The sequence below is a fragment of the Cherax quadricarinatus genome, chromosome 53, assembly GCF_038502225.1.
Source record: "Cherax quadricarinatus isolate ZL_2023a chromosome 53, ASM3850222v1, whole genome shotgun sequence".
In the NCBI taxonomy this organism is placed as follows: domain Eukaryota; kingdom Metazoa; phylum Arthropoda; class Malacostraca; order Decapoda; family Parastacidae; genus Cherax; species Cherax quadricarinatus.
In genome coordinates this window covers 11,877,637-11,895,039 of record NC_091344.1, presented here as the reverse complement: position 1 = coordinate 11,895,039, position 17,403 = coordinate 11,877,637, and the positions used below count along the sequence as shown (strand labels likewise).

Here is a 17,403-nt window from a genome sequence, read left to right as displayed (position 1 = left end):
TATCCAATTTATTAATTCCCATTGACAATGGCAGTTTTACTAATCAGGATTGTAATTTTACATTTGGTCTCCATGCTGGTACTTGCTAAGGCACACAAAGAAAATGAGAGCTAAACTACACTATTTTTGCTGAAAGTGCAGTGTGATCACATTATTCTCTCATCTTATACTTTTCATGGACTTCCAACCACAGTACTGTAACAACTGCTTATTTCTACACTATACTTGATATACTGTATATATGCAAGTGCTTGCTAAGACATTCTGTATATAGGCTCTGATAAACCCCTCAGGAATCACCACTTACCATATCACCCCTAAACCACCAATTTTGAGCTTCCCTCCACCAAATATTCTACTTAGTTATAAATTGGGAGAAGGGGACACTACCCAATTTACAAATTGGGTAGTCCTTTTCTCTTCTCCACAACCTATCTTGAATCTCACTCTCCTCAGAAAAACATTTTTACAAATATTAATGCACTCCTCTATTTCTCCACTATTCACCCTATTATATGGCTTTTCTAAATTTATGAAAGTAACAGACCCCTCCTTGCTTACTTATACATTGAAATACAAGCACTTGCATTATGCCTTCCCTAACCTTCCCAAATCTCTTGTTTTCCATCTTTGCACAAGATGTGCATTACTTTTTTAATGTCATAAAATTCACCAATATTCACAATTCATTACAAAACCAGACCACCTGATCCCTTTCCTTATATAGCTTATTATGAAACACAGTAGAAACCCAATAAGTCAAATGAGTCCATTTTCAACAAAGCACCAATGAAATGTTGTATCTAAATTCAAAGTGTGCAAGGAAATAATACCTGTTGAATGCATCATAAAGTTTTTCAAAATAAGCTGTGAGGTGGTGCTGCACTGCAGGATGGTTAGTAACCCATAATTACACTTTCCTGTGCTTTTTAACGGTTATGTACCTACTCGAGCTACAGTTTTTACAATTGTTGAATGTTGGTGACTGATAATAGAATGAGAAAGTTATTAGATAAGTTGTGTAGCAAAGGGATGACTGACAATGGCACAGCATGAAAACATTTGTTTGGACATTTCTACAGCTTGAGAAAAGTCAGCTGCTGACTCAGGGAAGGTGTGTATAAGCATCTGGTTCTGCCAGTTTAGGTAAGTAATTCACCTGACCTAATTAGGAACAATTATTCCTGTTTCCAGAAGAAACATTGTTTCCTTCCCAATTCCTGCCTAGATTTGGATAATTACAATTTTCTTCAACTCCCAGGAAGCATGGCTCGATACAGTCTAAGTTGAAGGGACCCCTCTAAATTTCCAGTTCCTCCTCCTCCTCCTCCTCCTCCTGCACCATTCTTTGGTTCTTCCTGAAATGAATTCATCTTCAATACATTTGTATGGTATATCTACAGGTGCCTGAGTTCCTGAGTACAATTTGGTATGGAAATGTGTCTTAGTTTGACCAATGCTGACAGCGAGCGATTGGTGGTGGTGGTAGCTAAAACTTCCTGTCAATGTCGGTACAGATATTGTAAAGGCCACATCAACCCCTCTTCACACACTTGCACATCAACAAATAACCACCAGTGAAACAATCTGGTAAGGAAATGTACCTTACTTTTACCGATGTTGGCAGGTGGTGGTGGTGATAACTGCTAATCTCCATTTGTACAGGGCCACATCAACCCTCCCCACACATTTCCATATTAAGAGGCAAAGACAATGAAAAATTATCTTAGACAAATTACAAAATTTAAAAAACGTGTTCAGCTTTTTTCAAGGTGACTTTTACTCCCCATACCTTTAATCTACCCTTGATGAATTTTGAAGAGTTTTCCTACTCTTGCAGTCCATCCCTGGGCCAGGCTTCCCTGGTGCTTGCCTGGCCAACCAGGCTGTTGCTGCAGGCATCCCACCAGCCCATGTATTAATCACAACTTGGATGATCTGCCATACAATGCCATTTCACATAAACATATTAATTGGGTTTCTACTGTGTTAAGTGATTCGTGAAATCATAATGACACAATTGTAAACAACTCGATGAATGGAGTGGGGTTTAACGAATGGTAAGCCAGTCCTAAAACCAACAGGCTAATCAACTGGCCCGATAATTTTAGAGCTGGCTTGCCGTGGGTTCAATCCCTGTACCATTCAATGAGAATCAATGTTAAGCTCTTGCCTATTGTATGAGCAATGCATATTTGGGTAGGAGGAGGAAAGAAGCCTGCACACATGGTTTTGGTAGTAGCTCACTGACTTCTCTTACGCAACCAAGCAGCAAATGACATACTATACTGCAAATAACACAAATTTCATGGCAAGCTATTTCATACTGTTAAAAGGACACACATTATTTGGGTAGGTGGCAGTGTTTAGATGACACACAATCATCTGCTATATATTAATTGGAGAAACCAGGTGAAAATTTAAATTAAGAATCTCTGCATTTACTTGGAAATTTTCAAATGGCAAAGATCATTCTACATTTAAGATTTAAAATAGAAAAAAATTTGTATAACAGATACACAGTATTTTCTAAACTTAGTATATAGCCACCAAGCAATGGTAACTAAGTATTATACCTGAAGCAAATTCTGAGTGAGAAGCTGCAACAAACATAAGGAATTTTTTTTTTCAACAAGTAGGCCGTCTCCCACCGAGGCAGGGTGACCCAAAAAGAAAGAAAATCCCCAAAAAGAAAATACTTTCATCATCATTCAACACTTTCACCTCACTCACACATAATCACTGTTTTTGCAGAGGTGCTCAGAACACAACAGTTTAGAAGCATATATGTATAAAGATACACAACATATCCCTCCAAACTGCTAATATCCCAAAACCCCTCCTTCAGAGTGCAGGCATTGTACTTCCCATTTCCAGGACTCAAGTCCGGCTATATAAAAATAACCTGTTTCCCTGAATCCCTTCACTAAATATTACCCTGCTCACACTCCAACAGATCGTCAAGTCCCAAATACCATTCGTCTCCATTCACTCCTATCGAACACGCTCATGCACGCTTGCTGGAAGTCCAAGCCCCTCGCCCACAAAACCTCCCTTACCCCTTCCTTCCAACCTTTTCGAGGACTACCCCTACCCCGCCTTCCTTCCCCTATAGATTTATATGCTTTCCATGTCATTCTACTTTGATCCATTTTCTCTAAATGACCAAACCACCTCAACAACCCCTCTTCAGCCATCTGACTAATACTTTTATTAACTCCACACCTTCTCCTAATTTCCACACTCCGAATTTTCTGCATATTTACACCACACATTGCCCTTAGACAGAACATCTCCACTGCCTCCAACTGCCTCCTCGCTGCTTCATTCACAACCCAAGCTTCACACCCATATAAGAGTGTTGGTACTACTATACTTTCATACATTCCCTTCTTTGCCTCCATAGATAACGTTTTTTGACTGCACATATACCTCAACGCACCACTCACCTTTTTTCCCTCATCAATTCTATGATTAACCTCATCCTTCATAAATCCATCCGCCAACACGTCAACTCCCAAGTATCTGAAAACATTCACTTCTTCCATACTCCTCCTCCCCAATTTGATATCCAATTTTTCTTTATCTAAATCATTTGATACCCTCATCACTTTACTCTTTTCTATGTTCACTTTCAACTTTCTACCTTTACACACACTCCCAAACTCATCCACTAAACTTTGCAATTTTTCTTTAGAATCTCCCATAAGCACAGTATCATCAGCAAAAAGTAACTGTGTCAATTCCCATTTTGTATTTGATTCCCCATAATTTAATTCCACCCCTCTCCCGAACACCCTAGCATTTATTTCTTTTACAACCCCATCTATAAATATATTAAACAACCAAGGTGACATTACACATCCCTGTCTAAGACCTACTTTTACCGGGAAGTAGTCTCCCTCTCTTCTACACACCCTAACCTGAGCCTCACTATCCTCATAAAAACTCTTTACAGCATTTAGTAACTTACCACCTATTCCATATACTTGCAACATCTGCCACATTGCTCCCCTATCCACTATCATATGCCTTTTCTAAATCCATAAATGCAATAAAAACTTCCCTACCTTTATCTAAATACTGTTCACATATATGCTTCAATGTAAACACTTGATCTACACATCCCCTACCCACTCTGAAACCTCCTTGCTCATCCGCAATCCTACATTCTGTCTTACCTCTAATTCTTTCAATAATAACCCTACAGTACACTTTTCCTGGTATACTCAGTAAACTTATTCCTCTATAATTTTTACAATCTCTTTTGTCCCCCTTCCCTTTATATAAAGGGACTATACATGCTCTCCGCCAATCCCTAGGTACCTTCCCCTCTTTCATACATTTATTAAACAAAAGTACCAACCACTCCAACACTATATCCTCCCCTGCTTTTAACATTTCTGTCATGATCCCATCAGTTCCAGCTGCTTTACCCCCTTTCATTCTACGTAATGCCTCACATACCTCCCCCATACTTACACTCTGCTCTTCTTCAGTCCTAAAAGATGGTATACCTCCCTGGCCAGTGCATGAAATTACCGCCTCCCTTTCTTCCTCAACATTTAAAAGTTCCTCAAAATATTCTCGCCATCTACCTAATACCTCCCTCTCCCCATCTACTAACTCCCCTACTCTGTTTTTAACTGACAAATCCATACGTTCCCTAGGCTTTCTTAACTTGTTTAACTCACTCCAAAATTTTTTCTTATTTTCATTAAAATTTCTTGACAGTGCCTCTCCCACTATCATCTGCTCTCCTTTTGCACTCTCTCACCACTCTCTTCACCTTTCTTTTACTCTCCATATACTCTGCTCTTCTTATAACACTTCTGCTTTGTAAAAACCTCTCATAAGCTAACTTTTTCTCTTTTATCACACCCTTTACTTCATCATTCCACCAATCACTCCTCTTTCCTCCTGCCCCCACCCTCCTATAACCACAAACTTCTGCCCCATATTCTAATACTGCATTTTTAAAACTCATCCAATCCTCTTCAACCCCCCCCACTACTCATCTTTGCACTAGCCCACCTTTCTGCCAATAGTCGCTTATATCTCACCCGAACTTCCTCCTCCCTTAGTTTATACACTTTCACTTCCCTCCTACTTGTTGTTGCCACCTTCCTCTTGTCCCATCTACCTCTTACTCTAACTGTAGCTACAACTAAATAATGATCCGATATATCAGTTGCCCCTCTATAAACATGTACATCCTGGAGCCTACCCATTAACCTTTTATCCACCAATACATAATCTAATAAACTACTTTCATTACGTGCTACATCATACCTTGTATATTTATTTATCCTCTTTTTCATAAAATATGTATTACTTATTACCAAATCTCTTTCTACACATAGCTCAATTAAAGGCTCCCATTTACATTTACCCCTGGCACCCCAAATTTACCTACTACTCCCTCCACAACATTTTTACCCACTTTAGCACTGAAATCCCCAACCACAAGTACTCTCACACTTGGTTCAAAACTCCCCATGCATTCACTCAACATTTCCCAAAATCTCTCTCTCTCCTCTACACTTCTCACTTCTCCAGGTGCATATACACTTACTATAACCCACTTTTCACATCCAACCTTTATTTTACTCCACATAATCCTTGAATTAATACATTTATAGTCCCTCTTTTCCTGCCATATCTTATCCTTCAACATTATTGCTACTCCTTTAGCTCTAACTCTATTTGAAACCCCTGACCTAATCCCATTTATTCCTCTCCACTGAAACTCTCCCACCCCCTTCAGCTTTGTTCACTTAAAGCCAGGACATCCAGCTTCTTCTCATTCATAACATCCACAATCATCTCTTTCTTATCATTTGCACAACATCCATGCACATTCAGACTTCCCACTTTGACAATTTTCTTCTTCTTATTCTTTTTAGTAATCTTTACAGGAAAAGGGGTTACTAGCCCATTGTTCCGGCATATAAAAGGAAAAGTATTAAGACCAAGAACTATTAAGATAAAATCAAAGAAAACTCAGATGAGTGTGTATAAATAAACTTTCTTTCAACACACCGGCCGTATCCCACCGAGGCAGGGTGGCCCAAAAGAAAAAACCAAAGTTTCTCCTTTCAAATTTAGTAATACAGTGGACCCCCGCTTAACGATCACCTCCAAATGCGACCAATTATGTAAGTGTATTTATGTAAGTGCGTTTGTACGTGTATGTTTGGGGTCTGAAATGGACTAATCTACTTCACAATATTCCTTATGGGAAAAAATTCGGTCAGTACTGGCACCTGAACATACTACTGGAATGAAAAAAGTTCGTTAACCGGGGGTCCACTGTATATACAGGAGAAGGGGTTACTAGCCCCTTGCTCCTGGCATTTTAGTCGCCTCTTACAACACGCATGGCTTACGGAGGAAGAATTCTGTTGCACTTCCCCGTGGAGATAAGAGGAAATAAACAAGAACAAGAACTAGAAAGAAAATCGAAGAAAACCCAGAGGGGTATGTATATATACGCTTGTACATGTATGTGTAGTGTGACCTGAGTGTAAGTAGAAGTAGCAAGACATACCTGTAATCTTGCATATTTATGAGACAGACAAAAAACACCAGCAATCCTACCATCATGTAAAACAATTACAGGCTTTTGTTTTACTTTCACTTGGCAGGACGGTAGTACCTCCCTGGGTGGTTGCTGTCTACCAACCTACTACCATTAAAGAATCATAAGCACTGATCAATGAAAAGTGACAAACTACTTAGATAACAAAAAAATAAAACAAAAGGTTTAAAAGGGCCTCCGACTGAGGCTGAAACATTTTTTTCTTTTTTTAACCTGTGAAAATGAATGACTAGGCCAACCTTTTCTTAAAAAGTTTCACCCAATGGGGGTCTATCAATGGGTGAAACACTGTATTAATAAAAGTTTTCTTGGCTGAAAGTGTCCTTTTACTAGTGTTTCACTTTTGTCCAAATGATTTCTCACTTTTCAAGAGGACAGGCATCATAAAATGAAGGTGCAAAAATGAGAATACTGCTATCATACCTTTGGCATCTTGAAGGTAGGAGGCACTCGGAGATGAAACTTTTCTGCACATAGGCTCTCTAGTCGTTCAATAGCTGAAAACAAGGACTTTCAATAAAACACTACCACTTGCCATTTTTAGCTTATTCTTTTCATAAAATATAATTCATACAATGACAGACAATACATAATAAAATCTTTCTAAGAAAACACATCAATTATTATATCTAAATACACACAGTCTATACATCAAAATACCTTTCTCTCGACAGGTAGCATATGCATTCTCCCAGGCATCCATGAGTCTGTTGTAATAACGAGGCTTTTCGAGAAACCCAAAATAGGGATGGGTTTCAGCAGTAGGAAAAATGCGTGTAAATCTGAAAAGTACAGGAAAATTCTTATTAATAAATCACTTCCCACTCTTGTGGTATGGTGGCACAAACCTGGTAATGGTAAGAAAGGTAGGCAAAGACAGTCAAAAGTTATTACAGTTTCTGGCCATAATCTTTGATATATCCTTGATGAGTTTTCAGATTTTTCTACTCCCAGTCTGGCCCTAAGCCAGATTTGTCTGGTCAACCAGGCTGTTGATGCTGGCAGCCCACTGTCCTACATATCCATCAGAGCCTGGTTGATCCACCCTGAAATGTGCCCCTCAATTTATGGCAAGATACAAGAAAAGTGGAGATGCTGCATGTTGCAGTCAAAGGGTAAGCTGCATTGTGATGTTAGTGCACTTCTGGCAAGATGACTGAATAATGGTGAACATTTCCTTCCTTGGGTCACCCCTGCCTTGGTGGGCAGACTGTTGATCAGCTAAAAAAAATATTCTTAAATATGGAATATTATTGTATGGGATATCTGAAGTACTACAAATTAAATCTTAAATATTGTACACTATGTATCTACCTGGAGGGTATTCTGGGGATCAGCACCCCCCATGGCCCAGTCCATGACCAGGCCTTCAGGGTATTACAAAGTTCTGTCAATAAGCTCTAATTTAAAATGTGCAAATGGAAAGGTTAATTTGTTGACATTTCTAACATGTTCTCATTGTATCTTCTCTCAAGATGCTGAACAAATTAACACTGCAGCTTTGATGATAAAAAGTCATATGCATGATGCTTTGTCTAGACAGGGCAACAATTTACTAGAATCTTAATTATATTGAATAGCATAACCAAACTGTGCAAAGTGGTTTATAAATATTCACGTTAGAAAGGAATAACCAATTAAATTGTGATAAGTTATCAGAATGAGGTCATTTCCCAAAATTCGCAAGCTTCATAATTCATGGGATTCAACAATACAAGTACACCCTCTCCTCACTCAATGACGGGGTTCCATTCCTAAGAGTAGGTCAGTAAACAAACTAGTCGTTAAGCAAGGAGCATACTATACTGGTAGTGGGTTTGTGTCAGCCATCTTCAGATTTTTTTTAATGTCACTTTTGCACCATTTATAACATTTCTGGTATATTTTTAAATGTTTATACAGCAGTGTACTGTACATATACTGTAATAAACAGAATAGAGGAAATCAGCTCTAATATTATTTAGGTTTGCATACTGGTTGGAGAGTTGGTCGTAAGTCCGAGTGGTCAGTAAACGAGTACGTCACTAAGTGAGGAGGGGCTGTGCATCATAATTACTTAAGAACATCTCGCAAATGGCTTTTATTTTCACAAGGTTTTCTCAAGGTTGTCCTAGAAAGAGTTGGAAAGAGGAAGTAAAGGAGGTTTCAAGTGCTTGAGCATCCAGCAGGAGTGTTAGATTGGAGAGGAGGAAATAATTTTTATGGTTTGAAGTGTTGTTGGAGTGAGCAAGATAATATTTATGAAGGGATTCAGGGGAACCAGTTAACCAGACTTGAGTCCTGGAGGTGGAAAATACAGTGCCTGCACTCTGAAGGGTGGAGATGCTTGCAGTTTGGAGAGTTATTTGAATTGTGATTAGGGATGTGGCAAAGTATCAGTATCGGTGGGTAATGGCTACTTCTGACATCCTGTACCAACCCAAAATTAAGTATCAGTATTGGCGAGTATCGACTAATTCTTATAAGAATAGGTATCAGATGGTGACTGGAGTATCAACTTAAAATTTAGTATCAGTAAAATTTTTGGTATCGTCCCATCCCTAATTGTGATCTGTGCTCTTCTGGCAAGGCAGCTATTATATGAATGATGGTGAAAGTTTCCTTTTTTTGGCTCACACTACCTTCGTGGGAGATGGCATACAACCTCTAAATTGAAACTTAACTACAGGATTCTGTTAAAAATATGCTAAATGTTTCCCAATACTAAAATCTCTTCTCTTTCAATATATTCCTTCTTATGAATGACAATATTAAAACGAAGTAAAATTTAACTGGGTTCAAATCCGTAGAGTAATTAAACTATAAAGTACTCGCCGTCCTCAGACAGTGAGCACCAAAAATCACTATATTTACAATGAAGGAGGAACCAGGTAGCCCTCCTGTGCAAATACTACTGTGTATAGTTTATGCCACAGTCATGCAAGCATCCAGCATTAATTCTCTAAAGTAAACATGATATGTAATTCAGCAACTGTAGAATGAGTGAGAATGTGTGAACAAGTTAACATGCTTGATAGCCAAAATTTTTTCATAAAAACTTCAACAATACAACACAATTTTGTTTTATTTGCAAATTCAAGATCTATGGGGCCTAGAGAAATGTAACCCTCACAAAGTCTGTATATACCGCAAACTACTTCTTAAGTTAATAAACAGTTTAAGAATATGGCTTAACCACTTGCAGGTTCATGCTGTAGTTCTATGGCTGTGAAGCCAGGGTCCGCGTCATAGTACTACATCAAGAGCTCAGCCCACTCAGATAAGCTGTGAGTGGTAAATTTGGGCCTAGATGTGAGAGAATGCATCTATGTGGTAAGTATGCACCATATAAAACAAATCCCGCAGCACGCAGTGCACAATGAGAAAAAACTGCGACCATGTTTTTGGATTAAAACACTGACTTTGCGGTGTATTTTTGTATGGTTTTGACTGTTGTATTCACGGTTTCTTGGTCTCATTTGATAGAAGTAGATGTGATTTTGATTGGTTTTAGTACTGAAAATAGCTTGAACTTGAGCTCAAATCAGTGGAAATCTTCGATTTCTGCTGATATTCAAGAATCAACAAATCATCACGCATCCAATACACATCAGCTGTTGGGTCTAATGTGCATTCATGAATGAGCTGATATCATTTATACACTTATTACTGCATGTACTTATATAATTTATACAATTATTACAATACAGTGGACCCCCAGTTAACGATATTTTTTCACTCCAGAAGTATGTTCAGGTGCCAGTGCTGACCGAATTTGTTCCCATGAGGAATATTGTGAAGTAGATTAGTCCATTTCAGACCCCCAAACATACACGTACAAACACACTTACATAAATACACTTACATAATTGGTCGCATTCGGAGGTGATTGTTATGCGGGGGTCCACTGTATTGCATAACAGTAAATATTTTTTGGTGTAAATAAAAATTCTTTATGTGAATAAAAATCAAAATGGAATTTATCTGTAAAGCCTGGAAACGTAACTAATAAACAGAGAAAATGTTATTTTAGTGCCAGGAATGCCTGCATTGTTTATTCTGGACCCTATTTTTAAACTGAAATATTTTGAACTTTGTGAAATTGGCCAAATTACCAATTTCTGATCACATTATTGGGTAGCTGAAATAGTTGATTGGGTGATTTCTTGTGCTCAGTATATAAAATGGAACACACATTAGCGAAATTGCTACAAATTTGGTCTAACGGAACAATGCAATTGGCCGAAAATAGGATTCAAATTGGGCAAAATCGCCAATGGATAAATATCACTGACAGCAAAATTTACGAGAGCGTAATTTCGTCAATTTTTTTTAATCAAAATTTCATACTTTTTGTCTTATTATCTACAGAAAAAGATTCTCTACCATTTCATAAGAAAAAATAAGATTTTTTTTTTTAAATTCTTGGACCCTGTAGGGAATTTTCAGATTGAGAGACTGGGCCCTCAAGGGGTTAACAGCACAGTCAAGTACAGTGGTACCTTGACATACGAGTTTAATTCATTCTGTGACCAAGCTCGTAACTCAGTTTGCTCGTATATCAAATCAATTTTCCTCACTGAAATTAATAGAAATGCCATTAATCTGCTCCAGCCCCCAAAAAACCACCCCAATTTTTCTTTGTTATCTGTTTTTAAATATGAAAAATGTATTTATAAATAAGAAATATTGTATACTCCACCCACCACCCTCACTACTCCACCCACCACCATCTCTACTACACCCACCATCATATCTACTCCACCCACCATTATCACTACTTCATCCATCACTATCAGTACTCCACCCACCTTATTTAATGTTTCTGGACAAACTGAGTGATGACATGGAGGTTACCTCTTCCCCGGAATTATACGAGAACCAAACAAGGGACAAGGTGCCTCACTACAATCTGGGATTAGTGTTGGAGTATTATCCTTCCACTTATGTCTTGGAAGGTGGGATGGGACAAAGTACCTGATATTCCTCTGGGTACGGAGTTGGATTTGACTTCAGATACGCCTCCAATTAGTGGCAGAGTATCTGGAGCTTGCTCGTAACTCGGATTTTGGCTTGCAACTCAAAGCAAAAAATCAACCAAGCAACGGCTCATAACTTGGAAAACTCTCAAGTTGGGGCACTCGTAAATCAAGGTACCACTGTACAATACAAATTTTTTTTCAACATGTAGGCCGTCTTCCACCAAGGAAGGGTGACCCAAAAAAGAAACACTTTCACCATCACTCACACACAATCACTGTTCTTGCAGAGGCATGCAGATATGATTGTTCAGATGTTACTCCAAACAGTAAATATCCCAAACCACCTCCTTTAAAGTGCAGGTACTGTACTTCCCACCTCCAGGACTCAAGTCCAGCTAACTGGTTTCCCTGAATCCCTTCACAAAATATGCTGTTCACACTCCAACAGCTTGTCAAATCCCCAAAACTATTCATTTCCACTCACTCACAGTACATATATATATTGCTAAAAAGAGGGAGGGTAGCAAGGTAAATGTAACAGCCTGTACATCACACATCCAGTCTGGCACAAGCACACACTTTCCAGCAAACTTAGAGTTTACAATTATTGTAAACTGAATGCTCTGCTCCCACTACCCCCTCTCTTAGTTACTCTCACATGCATGTAGGCTGAGCACGTTATCGGTTTCTAGTTCTAAAAATTATCTTCCCTACAGCCCAATCTCAGTCCATGCCTCCTAATTTGGAAAGGAACTTTTACATGATTAAGAGATATTAAGAACTATTAAGAGGTATGTATATACTGAATGAGACAAAGAAAAGATCAGTAATCCTAACAGATTGAAAAATTTTTCCAGTGTGGGTAGATTGGTAAAGCACTGCGTACTTTGTCCTAAGGTTCGTAGGTTCGAGTTTCCTTCAGCCAGAGATCAGTGTTTGTGTATATTTCGCATGCTCTCGCGAATTCCTTGCATTGTTCAAATCTCTAGTAAGGCTGATGCATGCAGGGGATGAGATGAAAAGGGAGACAGTGGACATGTCGTATCTGAGGGTAATGTCTGGTGTGAATATGATGCAGAGAATCCGTAGCTTGGAGATTAGAAATTTTTAAATTAAATTAAAATGCACTGGTCGCCATTGCCCAGTGGTAAGAGTAGCCACTCTCATTGCTGAGGTCCAGGTAACAAACCCTGGAGATTAACATAAACGAATTTTTGAAAGGACATAGGAAAGTACTGGTTTGGAAATAGGGTAGTTGATGAGTGGAACAGTCTGCCTAGTTGGGTTATTGAGGCTAGGACTTTGGGTGGTTTCAAGTTTAGGTTGGATAAGTACATGGGTGGGAGGGGTTGGATTTGAGTGGGACTTGCACATCAGAGCTTATTTCTTGGGTAGCATTGAAAATTGGGTTGGTCAAATGTTTGTTAGTGGGATGAATTGTAAAGGACCTGCCTAGTATGGGCCAACAGGCCTGCTGCAGTGTTCCTCCTTTCTTATGTTATGTTTCTGTTTCATACACAATGATTTATAAGTACAGTATTGCAGTAAATAAATAAAATGGGATGCCACAGGAAGTATCTACTCCCTGTAATTACAAAGAAAATCATAAGATTTACTCACTTTCCAGCCCTTTGTAGTTCATCCTCTGCTGTCAGAAGATGCCGTACATCATCAGATGTTAGAGTTTCTATAGCGAAGTCTAAGTACTGGCTACGTGGCATGGCATTCACTTGTACATGTTTCAACTGTATGCAAAAAAAAAAAAAAAAAAACAAAGTCCACCATTTACCATAATAATGGTTTATTTACACTGGATGACAGTCCTATATTTATTGAAAGAACTAATGTCTAGAAATAAAAACAAATCCCAGCTGCATATACACAAATGTTAAATATACTTTCATCACCTGAAGCACATATATTGAATCTCTAAATAGCAAAACATCATGAAACCTGTAAAAACCATAATGACTAAAAGAACTACGGAAAACCTAGAAATTAACACCAATCTATCTTCAGATAGTTATTTTATGAACTAAGGAAAATCAAGGAATTAAGAGTAGCCTGTAATCTTTAAGTAATTAGTTTAAGTTGCATTAGCATTCTTCATCAATACAGTGTATACTACAAATTTTAACTATTAAAAGTTATTCGCTTTAATTATATGCTTCTACAGTCTCATAATAGATATTACGAAGAAAGAATTCCAGAAAGGTATCTTTCATCCACTATAGAAGCCTCCTCATTCTTAATTCTTGTATTAACACACAAACAGTGACTTGTTAAAGGTAAACCCTCAATATAATGGACAACAAGAGGGGAGGGAGACGATTCTCCAATTTTGTTTTTCTCTTAACACATTGGCCAACTTCCACTGAGGTAGGGTAACCCAATAAAGAAGAAACATTTTCATTATCACTCACTTCAAGTATTTCCATTAAATCGAAATGTTTAAAAAAAAAAATTGCAGACAAAGCACTAAAGTACGTACTCTATTATATACCTAACACAATGGTGTACATGCAATTTACAGATACAAGGTGCCATTAAAAAGTTCCCACTCAAATTTTTGTGCACTTCCTGGATGAAATATTGCAGGAGCATAGATCATCCTTCGCAGTACACTCTTGTGAAATAACATGGTGAGTTTCAGAGTGGTCAGTCATTCCACTGAGGTTAGACAGGTATTTTTTCTTGCATTGTCAGTGAGTTATTGTGATTTTTTTGTGCAACAGAATGGAATCTTTGGAAAAATAGTGTGTGTGTGAAATTTTGCTACCAGTTCTGTAAAGAAGCTAGTGGAATTCGCAAAATACTACTTCAAATATCTGGCAACGAAGCAATGGGTCAGACACAATGTTTTGAACAAAACTGAACAAATGGCAGGTGAGGATGATGAACACTCTGGTCATCCATTAACATCAAAAACAGATGCCAACATTCAAAAAGCAAGGAAGGTTATTTACAAGGACACTGCAAATGCTGTGGAAATTTCTTATAGGTCATATCAAAGAATTTTGATTGAAAATTTGAACGAGGTGAGTGGCTGTGAAATTTGTGCCCTGTTTGCTGGCTCAAGATCAAAAAAGACCATTGCTTGGATGTTTGTAAGGTCCTTTAAAACAAACAAACAAACACACACACACACACACACAAATCCATGCCAAGCCAAAAGAATGCTCATTTTTTTTTTATTTTGACAGAGAATCATTCATGAGGAATTTATTCCAGGAGGGCAGTCAATAAAATTTTTTTACATTGAGGTTCTGAGACATTTGAGGGAAGATGTGAGAAGGAAACATCTGGTGTTGTAGGTGTCCAACAACCCCTGCTCACACAACACTGTCTGTCCAGCATTTACTGGACAAAACCAACATGGCAGTTGGCCCTCCCCCACCCTACTCCACAGATCGAGCCCTCCATGACTTCCTCCCCCCCCCCAAAAAAAGGCAATTCAGGCAGAATTGCAAGCCACATTAGATGCTGTTAGGAAAGATGAGTTCCAGAAATGAATTAAGTGGTAGAGGCACTGGAATCAGTGTACAGCCTCCCAAGGAGAGTACTTGGATTTTGTTTGTTATTCAGAAGTCCATTATATTTTGGATTTACTGTATTACATTCAATGGTAAGTGCTAAATCCACATGGGATCATATGGAACCTGGAGAAAAGGAAGGAATTAGGTTTGATCCAAGGAAGGGGAGAGTAGCTCCAATTCCTTAAATAAAATGCCCTTCACTAGGATCAATGCACAACTTAATAGTAGTAAATTATGCAACTCTTCACTTGCTTATTAACCCTTAAACTGTCCAAATGTAGATCTATGTTCACTTGCATAGCGCTCCAAACGTAGATCTATGATTCTTTTACATTTGAAAGCATGTAAAATAAAATGTAGATCTACGTTCAGAGTGCTACGAAAGTGAACGTAGATCTATGTTTGGACAGTTAATCATTCCTATCCACTAAAATTTCCTTTCTCAATATAACCCATTTTTTCATGCAAACATACAAAATATATTTACTATGCTCCTTATCTTCTCTTCAAAACAAAAGCTCATGTAACATTTTTATGCATTTTTACTAACTGACCTGTTCCTCTGGAGTCAAGAGTCGAGTGTATAACCGTCGATCTAAACACAGCCCAGACACTCTTTCATCAAAGTTGAAGTCTCCCAACAGATTCATCTAAAAGCAATTAATTATATAGGTTTTTATTTGAAATGTATATTATTATATAATGCATTAGAATATGCAATATATGATTTTTATACAATATAAGATTTCTAAATGTCAACTGGATGGTCTCAGTAAACCCTATACATAATGTACCTGCTGCTGTTGACTTAGTTTGTCAGGGATATGGAAGGCCACCATATTGAGGAGGTTGGCAATAAGTGGGCCTTTCACAGAATGGTCCAATGGTGAAGCTGAATGTAATGAAGGAGAGATATTGACTTCCAAGAGCCATGGTCTAAGACGTTCATCAATTATCACATCAAAACCAAATAATTCTTGACAAGAATACCTGTAATGACCAAACATTATTATACTAAAAATTGTCAAATGTAAATGTGTGAATGGCAAACTTCTACATAGCTTGCTTATTTCAGGTAACTGGTTTTTCTAATCTCAATTTATATAAAAGGTAAAAATTTATGTTTAGCAGAAACACCTGTAAATACAATGGCCCAGCCCAATCATAACATCATGAGGATAAGAAATGCTTTGATAAGATATTGCAGTAATTACAAATGTGTTTTTACCAGTAGCCTAATAAAAATTTAAAGCATAGAAGCTTCTTCTCAAAATCCTTATTTTCACACTGCAAAAACTGCCATCTTATGGATAGCTTGAGTCTGAAGAAAATCGTGCAGTTACCTGCATTAAATTCCAGGGGCCACTGCCCTATGTCCCAGCCCCAGACCAGGCCTCCTGGTTGATAGCCTAAAGAACTAGGCTGCTGGTGCTGGCCACATGCAAATACAATGACCATAATCAAACTGGTCAGGAACAAACGTGTCAGTAATTCCCATTATGTATGATGGGAATGTGTTAAAAAGTCTTGGTTCCTCAAAACTTATTGACTCTTAGTGTAGTCAATGCACCCCTGCTTCTCACGTGTAATTTCCTCTGAGCCTCTTGCTCTCGTAGGGAGTAATTTCCAGGTTTAGTATTATGATTTACTGTATCTCTTGCCTATGATCCAGGAGGTAGAATTTAAGAGATTTTAGGCAGTTCCCAATAATTTAGGCATTTTACTGAATTTATAAAGGCAGAGAAAGTTCTGTTCATTCTCAACAGTTGCAATTTCATTTGCCTTTAAAAAGAGGTACTATTGTACAGCAATATACCACTCTAGAAAGAATAAAAGGCTTAAAAAGTATACATATTCTCTGCCTCTCATTTAAAAGGTTCTGGTGATTCAGCCTGTAACTTTTTTTTTTTTTTTTTTTTGGAATTACATTTAATACTGCTGTACTGAGTTGTTTGAATTTGTTTTATACTCCTTTCAAGTTTTTAAATCTTCAATAATTCCATGGTGAAGCAACTGAAATTAGTCCTCAGTGAACAACATAGTGATATTCTGTGGTCCACTAGACATGATAACAGCATCACCAATTCTTCCTGTTGCTTCATCTGGGGAAAAATCACATACAATGACAAAAAAAATTACCTTCGATTAATAATACAGTACACAGCTGTTATGACAAGGTCCTGGATGCTTTAGAACACAAACAAAGTGCAGATGCAATATACAAAGACTTAGCAAAAGCCTTTGACAAGAGTGACCATGGTGTAATAGCACACAAAATGCATGATAAAGGAATAACAGGAAAACT

The 17,403-nt window shown here is 37.9% G+C and overlaps 1 protein-coding gene across 2 annotated transcripts in view; it reads right to left on the bottom strand.

Annotated features, from left to right (window-relative positions):
* The window catches only part of LOC128692398 (tubulin polyglutamylase ttll-4), a 70,569-nt gene that overhangs the window by 8,467 nt on the left and 44,699 nt on the right, over positions 1–17,403 (bottom strand). For both annotated transcript variants that reach the window (XM_053781557.2, XM_053781558.2), the window contains exons 10-14: positions 15,893–16,088; positions 15,653–15,748; positions 13,183–13,307; positions 7,262–7,383; positions 7,025–7,098 (exon numbers count right to left, since the gene is read on the bottom strand). In XM_053781557.2, coding sequence (XP_053637532.1) covers positions 7,025–7,098; positions 7,262–7,383; positions 13,183–13,307; positions 15,653–15,748; positions 15,893–16,088 — 613 coding nt within the window. The remainder of the gene's footprint in view (positions 1–7,024; positions 7,099–7,261; positions 7,384–13,182; positions 13,308–15,652; positions 15,749–15,892; positions 16,089–17,403) is intronic.